Genomic DNA, 18,091 nt, shown 5'->3' with positions numbered 1-18,091 from the left:
GTGTGTCTATGAGCATGTGTGAACATGTGTATCAGTGAGCGTGTGTATCTCTGTGTATGTGGCTGTGAGCACGTGTGTCTCTGAGCATGTGTGTTAGTGAGCATCTGTGTGAATTTGTGTATTTGTGTGTGTGGCTGTGAGCGTGTGTGGCTGTGAGTGGCCGTGAGCGTGTGGTTGTGAGCGTGTGTGCCTGTGAGCGTGTGTGTCTGTGAGTGGCTGTGAGTGTGAGTGGCTGTGAGCGTGTTTGTGAGTGGCTGTGAGCGTGTATGGCTGTGAGCGTGTGGCTGTGAGCGTGACTGGCTGTGAGCGTGTGTGTCTGTGAGTGTCTGTGCGCGTGTGTGTCTGAGTAGCTGTGAGCGTGTGGCTGTGAGCATGTGTGGCTGTGAGCGTGAGTGGCTGTGTGTGAGTCTATGAGTGTGAGTGTGTGTGTCTGAGTGGCTGTGAGCGTGTGTGTCTGAGTGTCTGTGAACGTATGTGTCTGAGTGGCTGTGAGTGTGAGTGTCTGTGAGTGGCTGTGAGTGTGTGGCTGTGAGCGTGTGGCTGTGAGCATGTCTGAGTGGCTGTGAGCGTGTGTGTCTGAGTGGCTGTGAGTGTGTGGCTGTGAGCGTGTGTGTCTGTGTGTGGCTGTGAGTGTGTGGCTGCGAGTGTGTGTGTCTGAGTGTCTGTGAGCGTGTGTGTCTGTGAGTGGCTGTGAGCGTGTGGCTGTGAGCATGTCTGAGTGGCTGTGAGCATGTGGCTGTGAGCGTGTGTGTCTGTGAGTGGCTGTAAGCATGATTGTCTGAGGGGCTGTGAGCGTGTGTGGCTCTGAGCAGGGCTGCCCTGCCCTGGGACTGCCCTCTGCTTTCCTCTTTCTTATCTACTCACAGGTTTGAGCATGTGACTGTTAGCGTGTGTGCCTGTGAGTGACTGTGAGCGTGTGGCCCTGAGCGTGTGGCTGTGAGCAGGGCTGCCATGTGTGTCTGTGAGTGGCTGTGAGTGTGTGGCCCTGAGCGTGTGGCTATGAGCCTGTGTGGCTGTGAGCAGGGCTGCCGTGTGTGTCTGTGAGTGGCTGTGAGCGTGTGGGGCCCTGAGCATGTGTCTCTGTGTGTGGCTCTGAGCGTGTGTGTCTGAGTGGCTGTGAGCCTGTGTGGCTGTGAGCAGGGCTGCCATGTGTGTCTGTGAGTGGCTGTGAGCGTGTGGCCCTGAGTGTGTGTGGCTCTGAGCAAGGCTGCCCTGCCCTGGCACTGCCCTCTGCTTTCCTCTTTCTTATGTGCCCACAGCTTTGCTGTCAGAGCTGAAATCTCATGTTGTTTACAATTGCAGATTTTTTCAGCTTGTCGTGTCTTTTAACTCCAGTAACGTACCAGTGTTTTGGGTTTTTTAAGTGTGGCTTAGGCTCTTTTATGCTTAATTGCTGTTAGATTTATTGCATGTTCAGGAGAGCCTCCCCCCCAGCAAGATGGTTTTTGACAAAAGCCCTGGATTTCCTGTGGGTCCCAGGGCCTTGGTGGGCGTCTGCAGCTTGTCTGCGTGAAGACGGGGTCCCAGGCACCCACCACGAGCGCCTGCGGTCGGCCTGGAAACTCTTCCGAGTGGGGCACCATCCTGCTCTGGCCCTGTTCCGGGTCCCGTCCGCCAGGCTTTGGACCCGCGTCGTTTTCTCGGGCGTGGGTTTCTGGGGGTGACGCAGGTCCGTGGAGGGCCATGGAGACTGTGGTGCCGTCGGCCTTCACGGCGCAGCCGCCTGGATGCTGGCTCACGGCGTGGGGCCTGTGTCCTGGCCGAGGCCACCACTGTGGCTCGGTCGCGTCTGCCCAGCGCCAGCACTCTCTGAATCTTGGTCTTTCGTTGACTCCGTTCCCGTGTGTTCGTTTTCTTTCGTTTGTTATTCCCACTTGGCCTTCTGAATGCCGAGTCCAGCCACCAAGAGGGGCCGCCGTCTGGTGCCCTCACTGCCTGCGGCTCGCCGGGGCCTGGGCACGGAAAGGTCTGGGTGCAGGGCCCCGCGTGGCTGCCCTGCTGACCACATGCTGGGCCCGGGGCATGCGCGGCCAGGGAAGACAGCCCCAGATATCGGGGTCAGCAAAGTGTTTATTTTCTTCAGGAAAAAAAAAACCAAACCATTTAGAAGACTTTTTTTTTTTTTTTTAGCTCTTGCGTTTAGAAGGAATCTAGGTATGTTATTGTTTAAGGAAAAAAAGTGTTTGCAATGTATCAGTCACCCATTCCGTTCTGAGCATGATTTATGTGAGGAAATGGTTTTTTTAAAAAATTAAGCTGGAGATACATCCCCGAACGCTGCTTCTGTGAAACGCAGCTTTTGTGCCGAGCTGTGAATGCAAGTTGTAACAGTGTGATACGGAGGCACTGTTTACTCGCTACATTCCTGCGCGCAGTCAAAATAAGCCGGAGGGCCGACAGTAGCATTTCTGTATTTTATCAGCTCTGGCCGGGCTGGGGGCCTCCACTCACACTCCGAGGGGCTGTTTCTACCAGATTTATTTGCCTTATAAATATTCCTGGTGTTTATTTTAACTCGCCTTTAAAATGGAGCTGAAATGAATATGGGCCCGAGGGCTGCCCCCGCCCTGGAGGCCTCGCGAAGCCAGGCGGGCCATGTCCCGGGGCCCATCCAGGAGGCCAGCTGGCCAGCGGGGTGCCCAGCATGCCCAGCTTCGCCTCAGCCTGCAGCTGCGGGGCCTCCGCTGGCCAGCTCCTCCCTGTGTGGACCGCCCTCAGGGTCACCTTCATGAGACGGGGTGGCCAGCAGCCTCCACGGGTGACCCACCTGCTTTGCCCCAGGGGTCTGGGAGCCCTCTGGACAGCCCATGTCCAGCTGCTCCCGGGGCCCCTGCCTGCAGGGCCTCAGTGTTGCCTGCGCTGGCGGGGTGGCCGTGGGCCCTCGCACTGTGTGGGTGCCCTCCGCCGCCCCGGGTGCGGACTGGGGCCTTCAGACCCGAGAGGCAGGTGGAGAGCTCCTTAAACTGGGGCTTCACGCCTGGGGAAGCTTTGTTGCTGCTTCCTCTGCCTCCAGATGCGAGGCGGCGGCCAGCCCGTGAGCAGGGTAAGCCTGCAGCAGCTACACCTCGGCGTGCTGTGTCGGCAGCACCCAGGGGTACACGGGGGGCTGCCCAAACACACACGCAGCCGCGGGGCCCCAGGGCACAGGCCTTGGAGGCCCGCCCCGCCCCCAGGGCCTGCCAGGGGCACCTGCCGGGCACCAGCCTTGGCCTCACCCGAGACAGGGTGTCCTCGGGGGCCAGCAAAGGCCACCCGCAGCTCAGACCCGCCAGCCCCCAGCTCCGGAGTCCAGCCCTGGTTTGGGTGTTTTCTCATCGAGTCCGCCTGAAGGGAGTTCTCTGGTTAAGACCTTGGATCCTGCCTTTTTCAGATAATTGTTGTTTGATAATGAATTGCTTATTTGATGAACTGGGGGCCAGGGGTGGAGTGAAAACCAACCCCGTTGAGGAGACCGAGGTGGCCATGGGCGCCAGCACACGCCCTCCCCCGGGAGTTTTCGCCCGCCCACACGTGGTCAAGGACGTGCCCTCCTGATGCACCCACTGTTGGTGGCTTGGAGCCAGCAGCCTGGGAGCGGGGCCCCATGACCTTGAGGTGGGAGTGGGACACCCAGGGCTTGGGGGGACCCTCACCCACCCCCACTCCCCACCCGCCTGTGCAGGGCTTGGGAGCATGCTCAGGAGCTGTGGAAACAAAACGTCTTTGCCAAAATCAGACCACATTGCTGCTCTGCCTGGAGCTGGGCTGTGGGCTTCAGGCTGCAGACCCCCACCAGAGTCTGCTCTGTGGAGACAGGAAGACTTGGACGGCAGGACCGCGCAGTGGGTGGTCAGTGGGCTCTCCGGGCCTGCATGGCTCAGCCGCGCAGGCCGTGGGCGCCCTGGCGGGGCACAGGACACCACCACGAGGTCTGCACGCACGCCCTTCACTGGTTCTTGCGTCGGGGCAGGATATTCAGGGCAGCCCAAGCCTTGCAGTTTCTGTCTAGAAGGAAGGCTTGTCCCTTCCCCGTTCACGTCCAGACGGAGGGAGAGAAGGCCATCTTGTGTGTACCCACGTGTGGACACGGCGTGCCTGCGTGTGCCCCGTGTGCGCGTGCCTGCGTGCATGTGCCCCGTGTGTGTCTCCATGTGTGCTCCGTGTGCGTGTGCTGCGTGTGCCTGCGTGTATGCCCCGTGTACATGTGCGTGTGTGTGCCCCGTGTGTGCATGCCTGCATACATGCCCCATGTGCATGTGCCTGCATGTGTGCTTCACATGCCGAGCTCTCCCCACTCACCCACATAGACACCCGCGGCTCCGACCCGTCCCGAGGAAGCTGAGTGCCAGCAGCTCCCCACAGGGCGCCAGCAGCAGTCCTCCCGGGACGAGCGTCTGTTTGAAATGGAATTATATCATTAGTACCTGCCGGGATCAAGCTGACATCTGCTGATCCTCCCCCGCGTCACCTCTTCTCGTTCAAAGGCTGAGGGTGATCTGACGAGCCCACCCACACTGCCTGGGCGGGGAGTCTGCGCTCAGGTTCAGTTCGGTGCACGTGTGCAAGCATGTGTGTGCACGTGTGCTCAGGTGTGTGTGCACGCAGGGTGTGTAACGGGAGGTCTGCTGGGTCCTGTGGCCCCTCCCTGCTGGCCGTGCTGACTTTCCCAGCCTCTGCATGGGGGGACTTGGGGCAGGCAGGCGTGGGCCCTCCACCCGGCCTCCGTGGCCCCGGAGCATTACTGCCCACATCCGCACCTCCCTGGTTGTCTGCAGCCTGACGTCAGGGTCCAGTGGGAGTCAAGGAGAAGCTTGCAACATCTGGGCTTGGTCCACGTCGGTCCTGCCTGCGGGCCCATCCCCAGACACGCTGGTCTGTCACCAGCCGCCCCTCCCTCGCCACCAGGCAGTTCCCCGATCCGGCAGCTGGCTGTCACTGTGGCAGGAGCCCTGGGGGGGCTATCATCCCTCAGGGTGGCCTGTCGGACAGTTCGCGGCAGCTACCGGGCGCCCGCACAAGGCCCGGCCCTCGGAGCCCCGGGGGCAGCTCACGACCCGTGGACGTGTGACCCATGTATCTCTGTCTGTCCCTTCAACAGGTTGGTGGTCGGGGCCAGCTGTATCCTTTGCTGCATGCAGGTGATGGACAGACAGACGGCGCTGCTCACCGTCCCAAGAGCGGACGCTCGGGTCCGGCCCCCGCCCTCGCCCCTCCCGTGGGGGCTGCCCCCTGTGACCTGTAAAGGCCCACTCTGTCCTCTGTGCTCAGGGGACACTCTGAGGTTGACCTCTGAGTCTGGGGCTTCCGGGAGGCTCTTCCTGAGCCGCTCACTGGCTAGGCAGCTGGACACAGCCTTGAGGCAGGTGGTCCTCCCTGGAGACCAGCCCCCTCTGGCCAGTTCCTTCAGATGGAACAGTAAGACTGGGGGCCCGGAGGGGCGACTGCAGGGGAGACAGAGGTGTGAGGCCCGGGCGCTGGCTCCCGACCACCCCCATGTGGCCCGGGTGAGCCTCCAGGGGCGTGGAAGGCGCCTGTGCATGGAGCCCCCACCTGGCCCTCGACATGTGTCCAAGATGGCACCGGGGGGTGGTCTCTGCAGCCAGGTCGGAGCCTCCTCTGGGCTGGTGGGGCGGGTGGGTGTGGGCTTCTGGCGGGGCGTGGGGGTCTCGCTGCCCGGCCCCAGCGTCACCATTGTTAACACTCCTTAGCCGCCTGGCAGACGTAGCCCTGGAGTGCGCGGGCCTCCTCACCGGGCTCGGCTTGGACACCACCGTCATGATACGCAGCGTGCCCCTCCGGGCCTTCGACCAGGTAATGCCGGGCCGGCGCCCCCACCCGTGTCCCTGCTGTCGTGAGGGGGCTTTCCCACCCCCCTACCTGGGCGGGGGCAGGTGTGGACTGGCACTGAGGTCTCAGTCTTTAGAAACCGGCCCTCAAGTCGAGCGAAGAGACTGTTGGCGACATAGACACCTATTGGCGGGTGGCAGCAAGGGTCAGCTCACAGCAGACACAGCGGCCAGCCCCAACCTGGGAGGGCAGTGGCCGGCAAGCATGGGCAGCCGTGCCATCCCAGCTCCCTTGCTGAGCCTCTGGGGCCCGAGGAGTGTGTCTTTCCAGGGCCAGCGTGGTGGGGAGAGAGGCCCTGGGTGACCGTCGTGGGTGACGGCAGCCCGGCCACCATAGACAGGACGGACAGGACGCCAAGCCGAGCCAGGCCCTGTAGCCGCATGGCCTCCCCGTCCACCACGCAGGCGGCCCCATGGCCTCCCAGCCTGGGGCGCGGGCACCCTTGCTGACAATGGATGTGCCCACGTGATGAGCACATGTACTTTCTTTTTAAGCCACAATCCCTTCGAAGAGATGTCACTTTAAAGCCCAGGTCTGGGTTGTCGCTGTCAGAACACCAAGTGCCTGCGCAGTGGGACGGTGGGTGGGCTCCGGGGCGATGCACCCCCCGATGTCCTGTCACCCCCTGGACAGATGCCCGAGTGCCCGCCTCTGGCACACATGTCCGGGGACGGCCTCGAGCCTCGGGCTGGATGCAGGCAGAGAGGGCCCAAGAGACAGAGGCCCGCAGGAATGAGAAGGGGGGCAGAGGTGCCCACATCTGCTCGCAGCTACCTGGCCGCCGCGCCCGGCAGAACCTGGCAGACAGAGCCTGGGGCGGGTCTCAGCCCCTTCAGGGAAGACTCGGTTCATTAATGTCTAAGAAGTGTCCAGAGGTCACACATACCCCAGGCCAGGGGCCTGGGCCCGCAAACTTGGGGGGACAGGGGCTGCCAGAAGCTCTGCCGGGTTAGTCCTCAGCTCCACAGAGAGCAGGGTCCCCAGAGCGGGGCGTGAGGCCTGCCCCCGCCCCCGGACGGCCAGCTCAGGCAGGTCGTCTCTGCAGGCCCCCCTCCCCCCAGCGCCGGGCCCTCACCCCGCACCCTCTCCACCCTCTGCAGCAAATGGCTTCGCTGGTCACCGAGCACATGGCTGGCCACGGCACCCGGATCCTACGGGGCTGCGCCCCCGAGAAGGTAGAGAAACTCCCAGGCCAGCAGCTCCGCGTCACCTGGGTGGACCTCACCTCGGACCGGAAGGACGCGGGCACCTTTGACACGGTGCTCTGGGCCATAGGTGAGGACGTGCGTGCCCTAGGGCCCAGGTGCCCCCTTCCCTGCCGTCGGGTGTCTGGACCCCTCCCTGCCCCTCCCCGCGCCCCCCCGGGCGGCAATGCAGAGAGCTCATGGGTGACCGTGTGGAACACACTCCCAGGTTTGGGCCCCCTGCACCCGGCTGACCTTGCGGAGGGCGTTGGGGCCCCTGCAGGGCTCAGGACGGCCAGCCTGGAGGGGAGAGGCCCTGAGGGCACAGCCTGGAGCCCAGAGCCGTGGCAGGCGGGCCTGCCCCAGGGGTCCCTGCACAGAGGGCGCTGGGCCCACCTGCCGGGACACCCTCCTGCCTTGGGGCCTGTGGCCTGCGCGTTTGGAACCCGTTTTCCCGACCCGTCTGTGTGCACGTTACACCTAGAGGCGATCAGGGTCTTCCCTCCGTGTCTCCAGCCCGCGGGCCTCTCATCCCCCTCCCCCCGGGCCTGGCTTCTGAGTCTCTGTGCCCATCAGACCCCACATCCGGCTCCGCAGCTCTCGGCGTGTCCACTGAGCCCTCAGAGGGCCTGCCTCCCGCGCTTTCCCACCCCGGCTGCCCAGGTCCCCACGTGCCCCGAGGTGGGGCTGGGGTGGGGTGTACTTCTGAGAAGCCTACTGCTTCCGAAATGCTCAGAACGGGTGGAAATCCGAAAATGAAATAAACCCCGGAGCGGTCAGCGCCTGGCTGTTGAAGCTTGACGCGAGGAGGTTTTAGGAATGAGGCAAAAATCTGAGACACCCTGGAGCGAACTCTTGGCCAAGATTCGCTAAATTACCAGAGGAAATGTTCTTGATCGAATCGAGAGAGTAGACCTAAAAGGGGGTTTGTTTTGAACGCTGTGAAGGGTCGTCTGAGTGTTCAGACCCGGAGAGGTAAACTGATGGCTGTCGTTTTCAGCTTGGTTCTAAAGGCTGAGGGGACTGCACCCACCGCCTGCCTGGCCCCTCGCCTGCACCCCGCCCCTCCCCCCGGACCCTCGGGGTCCTCCCCGCGTCCAGACGACCCTGGTGGGCTACAGGGTGAGGCCCTGGGAGCCCTCCCCCACCAGGAGTCCGTTTTGTTTTCTGTATTTTCAAAACTGGCATCCCCCAGACGGTCTGCTGGTGTGATTGATGCCGGGGGTGGGGGCTTTTCACAGTCCTTGGCCTCTGACCTTGCTTCCCGAGGCAGCGCTGCGGTTCCCGGCACGCCTCCCAGCCGCGGGCAAGTGCTGGCGGGGCACAGCTCGCAGCGGGTTTTGTAAACATCCAGGAGCCACGTCCCGTTTCAGCAACCGGAACGTTCTCTGCCCTTTACCTGGAGAGCCTGGAACCGGGCATTACTTCTGTGTGCGATAAAGGGTGGTCCCAGGGGTCCGAACACCATGGCCGGCCGGGAGCTGGCAGACCCTGGGTCCGCCCGGGCACCCACCGGACCCCAGGTGTCACAGATGAGAAGGGCGGGCTGCGGCTCGTGCCCGTGGACACCCGCGGACACCAGAGTGGGCTGGCCTGCAGCCTGCCAGCCTCTTCCGCGGCGCAGCCTTGATCCCCACGAGGTGGATTAAGCACATTAGCAGCTAAAGCAGTTAATTGCTGTGCAGGGGGCCGGCTCATTGTTTGTCTGTGAATCACCCGCTCACACCAGGTGTCTTAGATAACAGGCCGGGAGCTGGGGAGGAGGATTTCCTGTCTGCAGATGCGCCGATTACTGTGATGAGTGAAGACAGTCAGCCCGCCCCGCAGGCTCCGGCCGCCACAGTTAACCACTTGTGGCCTGGATCCCGGCTGGGGGGGCGGTGCGTGGAGTGGGACTGGCGAGCCCAGTGGACACCTCTGAGCAGGGACCCTTGGCTTTGCTGTGACTTCCTCTTGTTTTTAGAAACAGCCTGAGCACCTTGGCCTCGGGAAAACCCAGAGCCAAAACAGTCCCCAGCGCCCTCCCCCCTACCCCCATAATCAGCGGCCTCCAGGCAGGGCTCAGTGTCCAGGCTGGAGGAAGGCTCAGGCCAGAAGAGCCCCACCCCTGGGTGGTGAAGCAGCGGGGCACCGTGGGCAGTCAGCCCCCGAAGCCGGCGCTTTTTCTTCCGGCTTTTTCTTTGCAGCGGGCTGTTGCCATTCACGTGTGTCACGTGGAAGCCTCTGGCGTCGGGGGAAGCAAGCCCGTGGGTCCCAGCCAACCCCCTCTGGCCGACCCCCGTCCTGAAGGGCCAGCCACTCTGAGCACTGTCCCCACGCTGGTGCACACGTGGACTGCAGCCCGGGATGAAGGCTGGCCCAAGGAGACCGTGCCGGGCCCAAGGGGCCGAGGTTGGCTGCGGCCGGGGCCCGTCCAAGGCCGCCACCCGGAGGCTGGAGGTCTGAGCAGTGATGCAGCCCGCTGGGGCAGCCACCCGGCCTGCCCCTGGAACCGCGTCCTGCTGTGGCTGCAGGACACCCGAGTGGGGCTCTGTTCTCCAGGTGGGGGCCCCACCATAGCCTGACCGGGCCTCCAGCCCGGGCCCCTGCCCAGCCTCCCAGCACCGCGCCCAGGACTGCCCGCGCGGTTTGTCCAGTCGCAGCCCGCACTCCCGTGTCACGCCCCCGCCGGCCCCGAGTCCGCCCTGGCTGAGGGATCCCCTGCGCACCAGCACCCCGTGTGCTCCAGGGAGGCCCGTCTTCCTGTGACGGGCACGTCTGCTCCTCTGCGTCCCCGGCTGCACGGAGCAGGTCACGACAGCCAGCAGGTGGTTCCCTCAGTGCCACCAGAGGAGGCTGGCCTGGCCCGGCCCACCAAGAGCTCTGTCCTGGGCGGTCAGCGCTGGATGGGGGCCTTCCAAGCTGCGAGGGTCATGAGGTCCCCCTGAGGGACTCTGGCCAGCAGGCGAGGGGCAGCCCCAAGGCAGGGGGCTGAGGTTTCAGAGCGCTCGTTTGTTGCAATCGCGGCAGCAAGTCACGCATGTCCTAAGGAAGACGCTCACGGGATCATATAAACGGACACAAAGGGCCGGATCAGTCATTCTCAGGAGGAAGCCCAGCTCACTGACATGTGGCCAAAGGACACTGCGTTGTACGACTCACTGAAGAAGCGCACGTTGAACCTTCACAGCTCCCCACCCTGACAAGGAGCAGAGTGCAGAGCGAGGGGGCCGCCTGCCTGGAAGGGCCTCCCCCAGGGACCAGCTGCCAACCCCACGCCGGGGTGAGGAGTGGGTGGCCTGTGGGCTGGATAGGGTGGCGTGTGAGCCGTCACTGGGGAGGACTGCCTGCCCTTGGGGAGGCCGTGGAGGATGGCATGACCGCTGCCGTTCAAGCCCAGCCCGGTCTGAGCGGACGTCCAAGCAGCCGGCCGCTGGGCCCCCCGCCCCACCCGTTCTCCGTCTCCATCTGCCTCTGGGGCTCCGGGCCTGTTTGACGGGGAGCATGACCCCCGGCTCGGAGAACACGGGGCAGTGTGGCGGAGGCCGGGGCCCATCCGCCGTCCGTGGCCCCTGTCCAGGGCCTCCCTTCCTGCACGGCTGGTCCTGGAAGCTCGCCACCGGCATGTCCAGCGATATTCTCTGTGCCCATGGCCTGGCTTACACGTTCCACGTACCTTCCCACTTACGTAGACAGCGCGTCCTAGAGAATCCTGGTTTCAAGATGGACCACGGGGGCCAGCGTGGCCCCCGTCTCCTGCTTCTGCCTTCAAGTTTATCTCTGTTTCTTCGGGGACCTGAGATGTGGTTTGTTAGTCTCTGCAAGGTGTGCAGTTACCATGGTTACCACAGGCCCGGGAAGAAGCACTGTTGACCTCCTGTGACCAGCCGGGCGGGGTGCAGGGGTGAGCTGCGGGCAGCGTGGCCGTGTCAGAGTGCCTGGCCCGGGTGCTGCCCGCTTTGCCTGTGGCTCATCAGCCCGGCCCAGTGTACTGGGAAGCTCAGGGCCCAGGACCTGGGGAGGAACCCAGGGGCTGATCGAGGAGCCCCTGCCTGCAGCACTGATGCCCCCCATCCCACCCGTGGGGCCCACTTCTTCCTTGCCGGAGCACGGTCCAACCCGTTCCCAGGTGCCCGCTGGGCCCCCAGGCCCCGGGCAGGATGTTGGCAGGTGGCACGTCACACTCTACAGGCTCATGGGCCTCCATCAGAGCTGGAGCGCCAGCATCGGTGTGGTCAGAGGCGGGGCCCTCCTGTCCTAGTGGGCCCGTGTCTGGTCTGCTGGAGAAGGGCGCCAGCCCTCAGCCCCTGATCCCTGGGGCCAAGCCGGAGTCATCGCTGAGAAGGAGGTTTAGCTGAGCCTGTGTTTTGACTTCCCGCGGGGACAGCAGCTGGAGACTTAAGGCTCCCCTCCCTGGCTCCACCAGCCCCTGCCGACCCCGGGGGCCTGAGCCGTGGGAGCTGTGGGATCTATGCCTTTGAAGCCGAGCCTCCCGCCTCCGGATCCCCCGCCCAGTCCCGGGAAGACGGGGTGCCCACTGCCCCCCCCACCACCCCCACTCAAAGAGGCCTTGTCGTCTGAACGAGGCCCCAGGCTGTGAGCACACCGGCTGGCAGTGCTGGGGTGTCCGCCCAGCACTGCCCCCTCCAGGCCTCTCTCCAAGGGCGGAGTCCACAAGCTGATGGCCCCCCAGGACGGGCGGCTGTGCCTGCCAGCCCTGGACGCCTCAAGCTGGGGCTGCCGGCAGCAGGGGTCTGTCCTGGACCCTGGGCAGGATGCGGTTGAGCGCACCATCTGCCTCCTCTGGATCGGCTCACCCTCCTCGGGCATCAGGGGGACGTCCTTGCCAGGGGCTGGGGACGTGAGGCACTGCCTGTCCTTCACAGGCAGCTTCCTGGCAGGTGGGGTGACCTGGCAGGTAGAGGGCAGGGACTCCAGGAGTGTTGGGGGGGCGCCCTGGACCAGGGAGGCCACCTGAGGGCCCCTGAGATGCCCTGACCCACCAAGGGGTGCACGCAGGGACAGGCCGGAGTTTCCGAGTTGCCCTCAGGCCTATGCCTCGAAGGCTGTGTGGCCCCATCGGGCTGTGTGTGCAGCCAAGCTGGCCCTTCGCCTGCGTCACTCTGCCACGTGACCTGGGGTCCCTGGCCCTTGGAGTGCAGCCATCAGTGGGGAGGGGCTTAGGGATCTGGTCAGGGGCTGGGGGCATGTCGCGCCTGGCTGCTGCTGCTACACAATTCTGTTGTCAGAGCCAGGCACCTTCGAAAGAAATCACAGCTCTCCCGCACAAAGTCAGCGTTATGGGGCTTGAACGTCCTCTTTGAGTGACACGTCCTCTCACTTGCTGAGACGTGACCTGCAGAGGTACAGTTCCAGGGTGGGCCCCCCAGGTCTCCCGAGCGAGTTATCTGTTACCACAGGCACCTTTGTGGACTTCCCTGGTGATCCAGTGGTTGAGAAGCCACCTGCCGATGCGGGGGACACAGGTTCGATCCCTGGTCAAGGAACTAAATCCCTCGTGCCACAACCAAGATGCTGCGTACCGTAACTAAATATCCCACGTGCTGCAAATACAATCTGGCGCAGCCAAATAAGTAAATATTTTTGAAAATAAAAAGTAAAAAATTAAAACAAAAAACCAATAAGCCCTTTTGGTTGTTCATCGGTTATAGGGTTTTTTTCCCACGTTTATTTTTTGAATATGTATGACTCTTAACTGTGTATAATTTAAAAAACCAAAATTGTGTCATAGGCTGTGTTTAGGATTTCTTATTCCAGACTCTGCACACACACCCCACTTCCTCCTGTTCTTGCACTGTCCTTTCGTTTTCTGTGCAGATGTGTGTGTGCGTGTACTCACACGTGCATGCGTACATAAAAAGTGTGTGTACACATTGCGTGTGTATGTGTGCAAACTGTATGGGTGTAGTGCACGCACATGCACGCGCGCACCTGTGCAGCACGTGTGTACGCGTTTGCACGCGTGCGTACATGTGTGTGCAGGTGTGTGCGCGCACATGCGTGTGTGTGCATACATGTCTGAGGCCCTTGGCACTGTCAGTGCTTGGTGTCTCACCAATTCTAAGTGGACTTTCTGAGAAGGGCTTTAAATAAACCCGGAATCTTGATCAGAACCTCTCATGGAAACCTTCCACCTTGCTCTGTGTCCTTCAGGCCGAGTTCCAGAAACCGCAAGTCTGAATTTGGAAAAGGCTGGTGTGCATACGAACCCCGTCACTGGGAAGATCCTCGTTGATGCCCAGGAAACCACCTCCGTCCCCCACATCTATGCCATCGGTGATGTGGCAGAGGTATGGCCGGCGCCCCCTGCTCCTTGTCCCTCTGACCCTGGCCACCCTGTCAGCCCAGTGCTGTGGACGAAGCTTCATGCATGCTCGCTGCCCTGGGGCCTGGCTGCTTAGGCAGTGCTGTGTGTTAATTAAAACACACGTGTGTGCCCAGTCGCTAAGTCGTGTTAGACTCTGTGATCCCATGGACTGCAGCCCGCCGGGCTCCTCTGTCCATTGGGTTCCCCAGGCAAGAGTACTGGAGTGGGTTGCCATTTTCTCCTCCAGGAGATCTCCTGACCCAGGGACTGAGCCTGTGTCTCCTGCATCTCCTGCATTGGCAGGCGGGTTCTTTACCACTGAGCCACCTGGGAAGACCATTGATTAAAAGTCATGACTAAAAGTCACTCAGCAGTCAGAGGCATTCACCCCCAGGGTCCAGCAAGGGCGCCGTGGCTCAGGGAGACGTGTGTGCTGCGTGGGCCACGTGTGTGTCAGTCAGGCGGGTGCTTTCTCGCTGCCGATCCCTGTCATTTCCAGAACGTCGGTCATGGGTGTTTCCCACTGTTGTGGGGGATCAGCCCCCAGTCCCAGGCTGGCGCATGAGGGGACACGGGGCTGTGGCAGCTCTGCTCCAGGGCAGGACGCCCAGGGCAGGGGCCTCCACGGAATGCGGTCCTATCCGGGCTGTCTTGGGCTTGGCGTGCCGGACCAGCTGTGTGTCGGGGCCCACGGGTGCTCCTTGGGCCTGTCTTAGCCCGAACCCCAGTCAATGGGATCTAGTGCATGGCGGCGGGTCTCACGTGGGCTTTGCTGTGGGAACGCTCTCCAAGGGCACTGGTGTGAAGCAGGGTCCCGAGAGAAGCCCCCGGTGGATGTGGGAGGTGCCGCTGGTCTGGCCAGCGTGGCTGGCGTGGCCGGGCTCGTTAGCAGCCCACCCCCTCTTCCAGGGAGACTGGCAGCTCTCCAGGGTGGGACAGAGGGGAGCACGCAAGAGCAACAGAGGCAACCTGCATCTGGGGGGTCTCGGGAAGGTGGCGCCCCCACCAGGAGCCGTGCTGGAGTAACCCGTGCTCCCTGCTTCCAGGGGCGGCCGGAGCTGACGCCCACGGCCATCATGGCCGGGCGGCTCCTGGCCCAGCGGCTGAGCGGCCGGACCTCAGACCTGATGGACTACAGCAGCGTGAGTACCTTTGCTCGCCACAGCCACGCCCAGCCTGCGCAAGGCTACAGCTCGTTCTGGGGGCATGTGCGTGTGTGTGAGCGTGTGTGTGTGTGAGTGTGAGCGTGTGGGTGTGTGCGAGCGTGTGCGTGTGTGCAAGCATGCATGCGTGACCGGACACTCACTGTCCCTGGGGGGTCTTCGCCCTGGGCCCCCAGGAGCCTGCCTGATGCAGGCCTGCCCTCCAGGTCCCCACGACTGTCTTCACCCCGCTGGAGTACGGCTGCGTGGGGCTGTCAGAGGAGGCAGCCGTGGCTCGCCATGGAGAAGAGCACGTGGAGGTGAGTCCAGGCCCGGGGGTGGGGTGCAGCATGCAGGCCCCCGTGGCCCCCACCCCGGTGACGGCCGCCCCCACAGACGCCGGAGGGCAAGCGGGAATATTGGAGCCTTGCTTCCCGGGGCCTGAGGCTCGGCAGGGAGGCATGGGGCCCCACACAACAGGTGTGACAGGTTGGGGATGTCGGCAGGCATGGCAGGGACCAGGGGGGCCTTGGAGCAGCGGCCCCCTCAGTGGGGTATGTGTCTCCCTCCATCTGGAAAGTCTCCTCCTGCCCTCTGCCCGCCTACCCCGCTGCCCTCCTGCCCACTTCTGGTCCTCACGGGCCTCTGCCAGCCCAGCATGGGCGTCACCCGGAGGGAGGGCTTGGTCACCAGATGGGTGCCTCTGGGGTCTGCTTTGGCTGCAGCTTGGAGGCGGGCCGGGAGGCACTGGACCCCACGTGGCCACCAGCATGGCCAGCTTCCCTCTGGGAGCGAGCCCTGGGCTCCAGGGCCTGCCCCGTCCTCCATCAACTGTGCTTTATTTGCTATTTTTGTTTAATTCATCACAAGGGCCTTGGGACATGTGTCGTGGCATTCCGTGATGTTGTTTTATGTTTCACAATGTTGAATGGCCAAATGCCCTTTGTTTGTTTTCTTTTCAATCCTGTCTTCGTTAGAACAATATTCTCTGAAGCTGCATTAATTAATAATGGCTGTGCAGCACATGTGAGCGCCCTGCTCATTTTTTACGCGGCCGCAGCCCCAACCCCGCTGTCGGCCCTTCTCGGGCGCTGAAAGCCTTTGTCCGGCAGTCGGTGGGGGCTGTGCCTGCCCCCCTGCTGGCTGGAGTGAGGGCCTGGAGAGCACTGGGGGCCCCAGGGAGACGGGACAGGCAGCCGGCCCCCCTCCAGTGCTAGCCTGGGCAGCGTCCGCCTGGGTGGTGCCCAGGCCTGCTCTGCGCCCCGGGCTCTGAGGCAGGTCAGAGGGCAGCCTGCCTCGCTGCCGCAGCTCTCCAGAGTCTCGGGCCTGGCCACAGGCTGCGGTGCCCAGGGGCGCAGGCTGCCTCCAGGCCAGCGGGGCCTTGTCCTCAGCCCGGATCGAAGCCTACAGGCCCAGTGGGTGGTTGCGGCTCCCCTGCCGCACCCACAGCCTGACCAGCTCGAGGAGATCCCGGGGCTTGTTGTGCTGCAGCCACTGAACCGGGAATCCCTGTCTTGGTGCCCAGGTTTACCACGCGTTCTATAAACCACTGGAGTTCACTGTCCCCCAGCGGGATGCATCTCAGTGCTACATAAAGGTGAGCGTCCCTATGGGCCTGGCCTGGGCACACGGGCCCCCGCCACCCCCACTGACCATGTGCCTTTCAGATGGTGTGTCTGCGGGAGCCCCCACAGCTGGTGCTGGGCCTGCACTTCCTCGGCCCCAACGCAGGCGAAGTTATTCAGGGATTTGCCCTGGGGATCAAGTGAGTCCACAGGAATGTCAGCTGATACGCCACTCGCAGGCCGCTGGGCTGTCGAGTCTGCTGTGTCAGGCCACTCGTCCGTGGAGTGGTGTTTTCAGACAGCATCCACCCGACGGGCCAGGTCCAGTCACCTGGGGTGTGGCCATGTTCATCTCTGGGACAGGCTTGTGTCCTCGACTGGCCAAGGGGTCCCTGTGGGTCTTCTCTCCTCAGAATGCGTGCCCAGGCGGTCGGGAGCAGCTTGGCATCGCATGTACCGGGAGGGCCGCCTAGCGGGCACACATCCTCTGGGGCCAGACCTGCAGTGGGGTCCCGGGATCTGTGCTGTGGCCGCTCCGGCAGGGCTGGGAGTGAAGGGGCCGGGCAGCTGGTGAGGGCTGTCAGAGGCAGGATGGCACAGGGGAGCGGGCTGGACTCATGGAGGGCCGTGTGGGCCTGGGGGCAGCAGGGGGCAGTAGGGGGCCAGGCCAGCAGGTGGGAGGTGGAGATGGCAGGTGTTCCTGGCTGCCGGCTGTAGAAGAGGGTGGGGGCCGGGGCTGGAGGGCAGTGAGGAGACTGACTTCCGGGCCCTCCCCCAAGTCCTGCCATTGGTGACTTCTCCGGGGGGGCGGGTGGGTGTACAAACATTGCCTCCCTGCACTAACTCACCCTCCACCCCCGTCCCGGCGTGCAGGTGTGGGGCCTCCTACCAGCAGCTGATGCGGACAGTGGGCATCCACCCCACCTGTGCGGAGGAGGTGGCCAAGCTCCGCATCTCGAAGCGCTCTGGCCTGGACCCCACAGTAACCGGCTGCTGAGGCTAGGCGGCCATCCACAGCCCAGGGCGCTCGGCCCACTGCTGCCCCCATGGCCAGGTGTGCGTGCGGGGCCGGTCCTGTGTTTGAGGGGGGCTGGGTGCCACCACCAACTGCTCTCCAGCTGCAGGTGACCTCAGGCAAGTGGGCCCTGCGCCCGGGCCACTGTGGCCAGACAAACAGCTGAGAAGGGAGGCCGTTGAGGGCCCCACCTCCACTGGACCCTCCAGACCCCGGCCTGACTGCTGCCAAGCAGGGTGTCTGGAGGCCAGGTGCGCATGCGGCCTGTCCCCGGGGGCGGGGCGGGGACACAGGGTGGGGAAGCGGCCTCCCCCGCCCCGCCTGCCCCGCCCAGGGCTGCCAGGTCCCTTCCCTCTGCTCAGAAAGCGGACTCTCAGTCTGGCTGTGTTAGGCTTGGCACAGCCAGCCGGGTGGGCAGCCAGAAGCCCTGGTGTGCCGTTGGTCCTGAGCCTCTTCTTGGAGGAAACCCCTTCTTGCCCCTGGCCTACAGGGTGCCTGTGGTCCGGGCCTTTCTGCCTGTCAGCTGGAGGGGCTTCACCCGGCCCTCACCCCCTCCTGGGTTGGGGTCCCCAGGGCCCCGGGGGGCTGTGGACAGAGCAGTGAGCGCCCAGAAGATGCCTGCAGGCATCTGATGCGTCAGGCTGAGCCGTGGCCGAGGGTTAGCGGGCCAGGCCCCGGCCTCTCCTAGGCACTCAGACACTGGTTTCTTCACAAAGCCCTGTGACAGCCTCTGAGGAGCCTCATCGACTCATGGCATTTCTAACAACGATGCCCCACCTGATGGCGCAGGGCCGCCCTTGCCTGCTCTCTCATCCTACCCCCCAGGGGCCCTCCGTGTGGGTGGGTGTGGGGACGCAGGCCGCCCCACACTGACGCTCATCTTGGGCAGGACACTGGACTGACGCCGAGCGCCCGGCAAGGATGGCCCAGGCCGGCACCACGCACCCCGGACCCTGCCAGATAATGAGGACCTGTGCGGAAACCCCCCGCGGGCTGCCCATGTCTGAGCCCCTGGCATCACCCGGCGCAAATAAAGAGGCTGTCTTCCGGAA

At 63.5% G+C, this 18,091-nt stretch overlaps 1 protein-coding gene across 7 annotated transcripts in view; it reads left to right on the top strand.

Annotated features, from left to right (window-relative positions):
- The window catches only part of TXNRD2 (thioredoxin reductase 2), a 27,854-nt gene extending 9,763 nt beyond the window's left edge, over nucleotides 1-18,091 (top strand). For 5 of the 7 annotated variants that reach the window (XM_061385734.1, XM_061385741.1, XM_061385739.1 and 2 more), the window contains 10 exons: nucleotides 5,078-5,097; nucleotides 5,699-5,790; nucleotides 6,927-7,101; nucleotides 13,164-13,300; nucleotides 14,364-14,459; nucleotides 14,687-14,779; nucleotides 15,985-16,056; nucleotides 16,127-16,224; nucleotides 16,898-17,078; nucleotides 17,929-18,091. In XM_061385734.1, coding sequence (XP_061241718.1) covers nucleotides 5,078-5,097; nucleotides 5,699-5,790; nucleotides 6,927-7,101; nucleotides 13,164-13,300; nucleotides 14,364-14,459; nucleotides 14,687-14,779; nucleotides 15,985-16,056; nucleotides 16,127-16,224; nucleotides 16,898-17,021 — 907 coding nt within the window. In that variant the 3' untranslated portion in view covers nucleotides 17,022-17,078; nucleotides 17,929-18,091. The other 2 variants (XM_061385735.1, XM_061385740.1) reach the window with 2 other exon arrangements.

The sequence above is a fragment of the Bos javanicus genome, chromosome 17 (genome assembly GCF_032452875.1).
Source record: "Bos javanicus breed banteng chromosome 17, ARS-OSU_banteng_1.0, whole genome shotgun sequence".
NCBI lineage: Eukaryota > Metazoa > Chordata > Mammalia > Artiodactyla > Bovidae > Bos > Bos javanicus.
Note: the sequence above shows the minus strand (reverse complement) of the source record. Positions and strands in the feature narration are given on the sequence as shown.